This window comes from Ipomoea nil, unplaced genomic scaffold, assembly GCF_001879475.1.
Source record: "Ipomoea nil cultivar Tokyo-kokei standard unplaced genomic scaffold, Asagao_1.1 scaffold0100, whole genome shotgun sequence".
In the NCBI taxonomy this organism is placed as follows: domain Eukaryota; kingdom Viridiplantae; phylum Streptophyta; class Magnoliopsida; order Solanales; family Convolvulaceae; genus Ipomoea; species Ipomoea nil.
Window position 1 is genome coordinate 287480 of NW_017616528.1, and position 8455 is coordinate 295934.

At 42.0% G+C, this 8455-nt stretch overlaps 1 protein-coding gene across 3 annotated transcripts; it reads left to right on the forward strand.

Annotated features, from left to right (window-relative positions):
* Nucleotides 1-751: 751 nt before the first annotated feature.
* On the forward strand, nucleotides 752-8455 carry LOC109180895 (anaphase-promoting complex subunit 10-like). Of its 3 annotated transcripts, none has more exons than XM_019330642.1 (7): nucleotides 752-945; nucleotides 1623-1829; nucleotides 1931-1991; nucleotides 2077-2169; nucleotides 2319-2389; nucleotides 3535-3639; nucleotides 8156-8455. In XM_019330642.1, the coding sequence occupies exons 2-7, from the start codon at nucleotides 1654-1656 to the stop codon at nucleotides 8223-8225; spliced, it is 576 nt and encodes a 191-aa protein (XP_019186187.1). In that variant the 5' UTR covers nucleotides 752-945; nucleotides 1623-1653; the 3' UTR covers nucleotides 8226-8455. The 3 variants fall into 3 exon arrangements, with proteins under 3 accessions (XP_019186187.1, XP_019186265.1, XP_019186342.1); XM_019330720.1 differs by having other exon boundaries at nucleotides 1626-1829; XM_019330797.1 differs by having other exon boundaries at nucleotides 752-941; nucleotides 1626-1829.

Here is an 8455-nt window from a genome sequence, read left to right on the forward strand (position 1 = left end):
TTGCCATTTTTATATTTTTTTTTTTGTTTCTAAACAGTTTTAGCTATGGGAATGAAAAACAATTAGAGGCACAAAACAATCAAGCTGTTGGAAATGGAGGAAGCAAGTTCAGAGAACAACTTGTCTCATTTTGAAAAATGACGTGACCTACTATATCTATAAACAGCCAACATCTATTCTATAAACATATATAATTGAGAAAGTGACATGATTCCTTTCCAGTCAAAAATACAGGTTTAGAACATATAAGAGTAATTGTTTCATGTTTTGATACAAGTAAATAGTTTAATCTCTAAATCATAATACTGTCAATTGAACTAATATCACTAAAACCAAAATTAAACTATTACTCCATTGTTATGTGTGTTTCGCAAATCATGAATTTACTGAACCATATTTTTTGAAATTTAATTTTTGAATAAAAATTTAATTTATTTACATTAATTTATTGTTCACAATTATTTCACAAATTTAACAAAACCTTGTTTCTTGTTTTTTTTTTTTTTTTGGACATTCCAATTATGTAGTTCCAAAAATATTTACTACTTTTTCTATAAAGATAGGATACTAGATATCGGATGTCGTATGTATATTTTTTTTAATTAATTATTTTAAATTTGTATCAATAATTATGAATTAAATAAAAATAAAATAAAACTCACTGCACAAGTGACCTAATTACTAAAGTCTCTCACTCTCATTAGTCATCACTCTAATAAATATACATAAATTAAATTAACCCTAGATTTACTTCTTTCCCAAAAACATTGTCACTCCCGCCTCAATTCAGCATTTCATTCTCTCTCAAGGTCTGAATTATCAGCTTCACCACAGCAAGCTGGCACCTCCTCCTTTAATCTTACATCCTATAGTAGTAGCGCAGTTCACAGAGGCATCTTCGAGCCTTCGAAGACTCACTGCTAACTATCCCGTTTGCAGAGGCAAGTAAGCACCATTGCCTCCTTTAATCTTACATCCTATCGTTTTTAGACTCCCAAGTTTTTCTATCGCCCAATTTGTTGCTTTGCTTTGAGTTATCTTTGTTGTTTTGCTAAATTTACTACGGTTATGCTTTATAACAATGCATGTTGTTAACTTTATCATAATCAGTTTGCCTTTAGAGCACATTGTATCTAAATTACAGATGTAGCTGATTTTCTTAGTTTCTTTTTTATTCATAAGATAACGAATTTAAGTTAAACTCCTTTTAGGCTGTAAGCAAGAAAAGAGGTTTAGCAAGTTCTCTTTCACCTTTAATTTAAACTTTTGTGTAACACTTACTTCGTATTTGTCATGGCATGCTAAGAATTATCTGGCTATCTATATTTGTTGACTGATCTTGATACCATTAGGTATTTCTGTTTTCAGAAGATTTGGCGTTTTTGTCTATATTTTAAAGGAGTTAGAAATTTTGGAATTTCCTGTGAATGATTGAGCCTCTCATTGATCAATCGGGCTAATTAATACTAACTAATGCTGGAATTGCAATTTGAAAGGAACTGGGTTTCACTGTATTTGGCAAAAGCTCCAACTTGTTTTGTTATGCTCTCCAAAATAGGGGTTTTGTTTCAGTTGATTAAATCTTCTTAGTTCAATTAGATCATATGAGTTGTTTTTTATAGCAGCAAAGTCCACCGAAGTAAGGTAAACTCAATGGCAGATTCATCAGAAGGAGAGGAAGAAGGGAAGCTTACAGGAGGTAGCCAACAGCTTTTGGTTGATGATGACCTCTGTGAGATGGCTAAGAAGGCTGCTTGGAGTGTCAGCTCATGCAAAGCTGGAAATGGCATTAATTCCCTTGGAGATGATAACCTTGATACATACTGGCAGTTAGTAAACTTATATAAATATTCTCCATCGGTGTGTTTAATTTATGTCTCTATTTTCTAATTCTATTCTCTCTCCCTTCCCCCCTTCAAATGGGGTTTAGATCTGATGGTGCACAACCTCATCTGATAAATATACAATTCCAGAAGAAAGTAAAGCTCCAAGTATGTTTTTTACTTGCATCTTGAAATTGTCTTTCTTTCAAAAATGAGTTGCAATTTACATGTTTTAACTATATTGTTTTTCCAGTTAGTAGTTTTATATGTTGATTTCAAGCTTGATGAGAGCTACACCCCTAGTAAGATTTCAATTCATGCCGGTGATGGTTTCCACAACTTGAAGGTACGTGTGTTTAGGGATTGATTAGCGGTGCTTGCTCAATTGATTAGATTCAGTTTTGATATTGAAAATGTGATGTAGGAATGCATATTTTATTCAACATTTCAATGTTTTTCTTAAGTGGATTTGGGGCCTTTAATTTGCTAAAACAGGAGATAAAATCCGTGGAACTTGTCAAGCCAACTGGATGGGTGTATATATTATTGTCTGGGAATGATCCTCGGTGAGAAATAGAAGCTTTCAAAATATTGTTTTTCACTTATCTAAAAGAAAACACACAGACACATACGTTTATATTGTTTTTATAAAATTATAAACTTATCTCTTGCACTGGTTTTCCTTCCATTTTGTTGCCTTCATTTGTTTTAATGTTCTTTGTTTTTCCTAGTTCATGTAAAGTGAGGGGATTGATTAATTGATTGAACCAAACCCATGAGTTTAGGAGACTTCCAAGTCATTGACTTAGTTTGTAAATGGAAATTATCTATCAAACATGTTTATGAAATCCTTTTCGAAAGAAGTAAATCATCTTGGAACCTTTGTTTCTCGTGGGTTTGGAAGGATGGAAAATGGAGGAAAATATAATGGGAGGAAAGAAACGAGAGCTTAAGATTTAAATTTCTCTTGTTTTGATGGGAAGGAAATGGAGAAAAAAGAAAACCAATAGAGAATGGGGTGGAAAATAATCATCCATCCTATCAAATATTTCCTCTCCCAATTGTGATGTAAGGAGAAACTCGATCGTGTATCATCTCCTTTTCTCATTATTTTCTCACTCTTCTTTCTTCTTTTCATCTCATTTTATTTCATCTCGTCCATCACAAATTTACTTCTCCATTTTCCTTTCCCTCCTAATCACTGTAAAATTATATTCCCTCAATTTCCACCCATATGAAACTCAACATTAAATTGAATGGAATTGCCTTATTGCGGTTCTTTACAGTTTATGATATATATTCTACTAAACAACAAAGTGCCAATGTAGAAATTTTTTCCTTAAAGGAAAGATTGAGATTTTAGCCTTGTACTTTGGAGAGTGTGTTATTTGTTGAATTTTGGCAGATTAATTGCTCAGGAGAAAATCTGGTTGACTAATGAGATTATAGTCCTGCATTTTTTCCAAAGTATTAGTGGAATCATTGTGGATTTGAGTGACAAAGGGACAAAGTCCCATTGACTACAATAGTTGTTGCTTTTAAATAAAAGAATGCTTATGCCACAATGTTTACTGAACATAAGTAATTGGAAAAACATTGTTCAGCATTTGAGATGAAAATAATGTTTATCCCCATTTTCTTTTCATTATAACTTGTTTTTGTTGCTAAATGGCTCACTAACCATACATCTTTTTCCTGTGATGTGTTGTAGTGAAACCTTTGTCAACACTTTCATGTTGCAAGTGGCAATTTTGTCAAATCATCTGAACGGGAGGGACACTCATATCCGCCAGATTAAAGTCTATGGACCTAGACCGTGCGTCATTTTACATTCTTCTTTTTGTTAGACTATATAATTGTTATGTATTTAATAAATCTTTAGTCTGTTAGAGATCTAGTCAATAGCCTAATAGATAGCTCTCTCTCTCTTCTTGTATTAAGGTTCTCTCTTTCTTGTAACAGAATAATCTATCGATCCCTTTCTCATCTGGTATCAGTTAGCCAGTAGACATCTATCTTTTTTTTTCTCTTTCCTCTCCTCCGATCAACCAACGATGTCTCAAAGTTCCTCACGAACGCTAACCGCCACCACCATCTCCTCTCCAAACACCATCCCAAATTCCCTTCCTAGTGCACACCACTTTGTGTCACTGAAGCTTACCCATCGGAACTATCTATACTGGAGGACCCAGATTATTCCATTCCTGCGCGGCCAACGGTTGCTCGGCTTCATCGACGGTTCACGGCCTTGCCCGGCGGCGTTTCTCGAACTGCCCGTCACCGACCAGTCTGAGGAAGCCGCTTCCTCTACACCGAACCCCGCGTATGGCGTGGATCGAGCAGGACGCATCCATTCTGTCCTTGCTCATCTCGTCCATATCGGAGGAAGTCATGTACCTCACCCTTGGCCAGACAACCTCTCGGGCAGTATGGCTTGCGGCGGAAACGGCGCTAGGATCGTCTTCTCAGGTCCGATGCCTCAACCTTATGGGGCAATTCCAATCTCTCAGACAGGGAGATAGCTCGACCCCGGAGTACCTCGGACGTGCGCAGCATCTGGTGGAGGACCTAGCGCTCGCCGGCCGACCGATGACGTTGTCGGAGCAGAATTTGTACGTCTTTCGGGGGCTACGTCCGGAGTTTCGATCGATGGCGGCTTCCCTGGCGGTCACCGGCACGCCGGTGACGATCCCACAGCTAGCGGATTATCTACAAGCGCAGCAATTCATCCATGCGGATGATTTTCCGGCGTACCAGTCGGCAACGACGGGCGGCGCGGCCTCGGCGATGTACGCCGGTCAGTCCCGAGGTGGACGGCAGTCTGGTAATGGCGGCCGTGGTCAGTCCAGAGGTGGTGCAGGTCGTGGCGGAAATCAGAGAGGAGGACGCGGCGGTCGTGGTCGTGGTGGCCTGCGCTGCTAGATTTGCAGCAAGCAAGGCCACTCGGCGGCCTTCTACTACCGGAGGTATTCCGAGCCTCCCCCCTCCCAGGCGCACGTTGCAGTAGCCGGTGATGGAGCGGCGTCGTCGGCGGTCACATCTTGGCTGCCGGACACAGGCGCCTCAACCCACGCAACTCCTGACTCCGGCTTGGTCTCGCAGACTGAGGAATATCACGGGGATGATGTTCTCAGAGTAGGTAATGGCACAGGTTTGGCAATCTCGCGTGTGGGACATGCAGTAATTCCTTCCCGCACTAAACCTCTAAAATTAACCAATGTGTTACACGTGCCTGAGTTGTCAGTTTCTTTATTATCTGTAAATCGTTTTACAAAAGATAATAATTGTTTTTTTGAATTTCAACCGAGTTTTTTTGTTGTGAAGGACTCCACCACACAGGCAGTTCTTCTTAAAGGTCCAAGCTCGGGGGGATTATACTCGTTGTCAGTTTTCGACTCCCATAATGCGTTCGTGGCGGCTCGTGCCTCTTCATCGGTCTGGCATCAGCGTCTTGGTCATCCACACGACCAATCACTCAAACGTGTCTTACGGGAATGCCCGGTTGAAAATAAAAATAAAAATGTAATCCCCAATCTTTGTTCGTCATGTCAACTCGGGAAATCCTCTCGATTCCCGCTAGATAGGGTAGCCAAATCTAGCAATAATATTTTAGATCTTGTTTATACGGATATTTGGGGCCCCGCACCGGTTCTTTCTGCGGATGGCTCGCGATATTTTGTACTCTTCGTGGACGATAACACCCGCTATTGTTGGTATTATCCTCTACGACTCAAAACTGATATATACAAAGTGTTCGATGTTTTTCGGGCGACGGTAGAACGTACATTTTCACGTTCTATCAAGTCCATTCAGTCTGATTTGGGCGGGGAGTATCAAAAATTACACAAAGTGTTTACGTCCTTAGGAATCGTCCACAGACAGTCGTGTGCCTATACACACGAACAAAATGGGCGTGTTGAACGCCGGAATCGGCATATTGTCGAGACCGGTCTTGCCCTAATGGCCCAAGCGTCTGTCCCACTCCGTTATTGGGATCACGCGTTCGAAACAGCCACATATCTCATAAACCGATTGCCGTCAGCCTCACTAAGTTTCGATACACCTTATTACCGATTACATCAGTCATCACCCACTTACACATACTTACGTGTATTCGGGTGTCTTTGTTTCCCGTATCTCCGTCCCTACAACCGTCACAAAATCGAGTATCGGTCAAGCCCGTGTGTCTTCTTAGGTTACCCACCATCTTTTAGGGGCTACCGCTGCATGGACCTAAACACCGGGAAAACTTACATCTGTCGTCATGTCCGCTTTGACGAAACTAACTTCCCTTTTGCAGCTAAAAGTATAGTACAGCCAACAGAACCGGAGCCCGTAGCCAGCTTACCGTGGGGGTCCAGTCCGGTTCGGCATAACGTGGATTCATCTCCGGCTTTAGTCACTACTACTCCGGACCCAGCTCCGGCCCCGGCCCCAGTACCGGTGGTCAAGCGGCGTAGACGCAAGGCCTAGCCGCAAGAGCGTTCCCATGTAATGCGCCTGCGGCGTATGACACGGGGCACTGACGAGCAGCTTCATGCTCTCACAGCCTCCACTGATGATCCCACTTGTTATTCACAGGCTGTGGGGCACCCGCAGTGGCGAGACGCAATGGACCAAGAGTTCAACGCGTTACTACACAACAACACGTGGACGCTTATACCTGCTACTCCGGATATGAACATAGTAGGGTGCAAATGGGTTTTTCGCACCAAGCGGAATGCTGATGGCACCGTGGAACGCTTCAAAGCCCGACTAGTCGCCAAAGGCTACAATCAGGTAGCCGGCGAAGATTTCTTCGAGACGTTCAGCCCAGTTGTAAAGCCGACTACGGTACGGCTACTGCTCGCCTTAGCCATTTCCCGTGGGTGGACACTCCGACAGTTGGATGTCCACAATGCCTTTCTGAATGGGCACCTGGCTGAAACTGTCTACATGCGACAGCCGCCTGGGTACGAAGACCCCGATCGCCCCGATCATGTTTGCCACTTACAGCGGTCTCTCTATGGGTTGAAACAGGCACCCCGGGCCTGGTTCAAACGATTGCATGATTTTTTAATTCACACAGGTTTTATGGCATCTAAAACAGATGTCTCTCTGTTCCACTACACAGCGTCCGATTCTAGAGTGTTTTTACTCGTGTATGTGGATGATATAATTATGCTTGGGAATGATCCAGTCTTGGTTGACTCGTTGCTGCGACAGTTAGCGACAGCATTCAAGATTCGAGACCTTGGGAGACCCACGTTTTTTCTTGGCATTGAAACCATCACTGTTCCGGATGGTATGGTATGATACTGTCTCAACGGCGTTATATGCGGGATATTCTACAGCGAGCCGGCATGACTGACTGTAAAGCCTTAGCCACTCCTGCGTCTGTGACTCAGCCGGTGTGTCAAACTACTGACTCCTTTGACAACCCGACTCAATATCGCCGTCTAGCTGGTGCTTTCCAGTATCTTACCATCACTCGTCCGGATTTGTCTTACTCTGTCAACCGCCTCTGCCAGTTTATGCATTCACCGACCAATGAACACTGGTGCCTCCTTAAGCGCGTCCTTCGTTATGTTAAAGGCACTTTGGAGTACGGCCTACGCGTGACCACGTCTATGTCTTCTGATATACACGCCTACTCGGACTCTGACTGGGCTGGCTGTCCGGTAGATCGCAAATCCACCAGTGGCTACGCTGTGTTCTTTGGGAAGAATCTGGTCTCTTGGGTTTCTCGGAAGCAGCGGACAGTGGCTCGTTCTTCGACTGAAGCTGAGTATAAGGGTCTTGCTGATGTTTGCGCTGAGGTCACCTGGGTGGTCTCTCTATTACGGGATCTTGGCCTAAAGCCCACTACGCCACCTACGCTGTGGTGTGATAATCTTGGAGCTACCTACCTATGTGCGAATCCGGTCTTCCACGCTCACACCAAGCATGTGGAAGTTGACTATCACTTTGTTCGTGACAAAGTTTCCGCAGGGGAGTTCCAGGTTCATTTTGTGTCTACCAAGGACCAGCTTGCCGATATCTTCACCAAGCTGCTACCAGCAGCCCGGTTCGCCATTCTTCGTGACAAGCTCAATGTGGTTGCTTACACACCTTGTGCTTGAGGGGGAGTGTTAGACTATATAATTGTTATGTATTTAATAAATCTTTAGTCTGTTAGAGATCTAGTCAATAGCCTAATAGATAGCTCTCTCTCTCTCTTCTTGTATTAAGGTTCTCTCTTTCTTGTAACAGAATAATCTATCGATCCCTTTCTCATCCTTTTGCTTTGGATTTTTAATCTTAAATTATAAATGATCACCAATTCACAAAGTGTATCTATCTAAATTATGCAGGAATCCCATTCCACTTCAACCATTTCAATTCACCTCAACAGAGTTCATTACCCACTCTATTGTGAGGTAAACATGTTTCAATGTAACAAAACAGTTTATTCAAGGTTGTTAAGGATGATAGGTGTTTAGAAAGTGCAAACAAAGTGTATCATGGACCAATGCAATGCTGGAAAGTTTTTTTTCTTTGAATGAAAATGAGAACAATATGATAGTGTAGTTTTGTAAATTCACAAAAAGAATTCCTATTTGTTGTCATGAACCATATTGTTAAAAGAAGGAAAAAAATAATCTTGCTTGCTA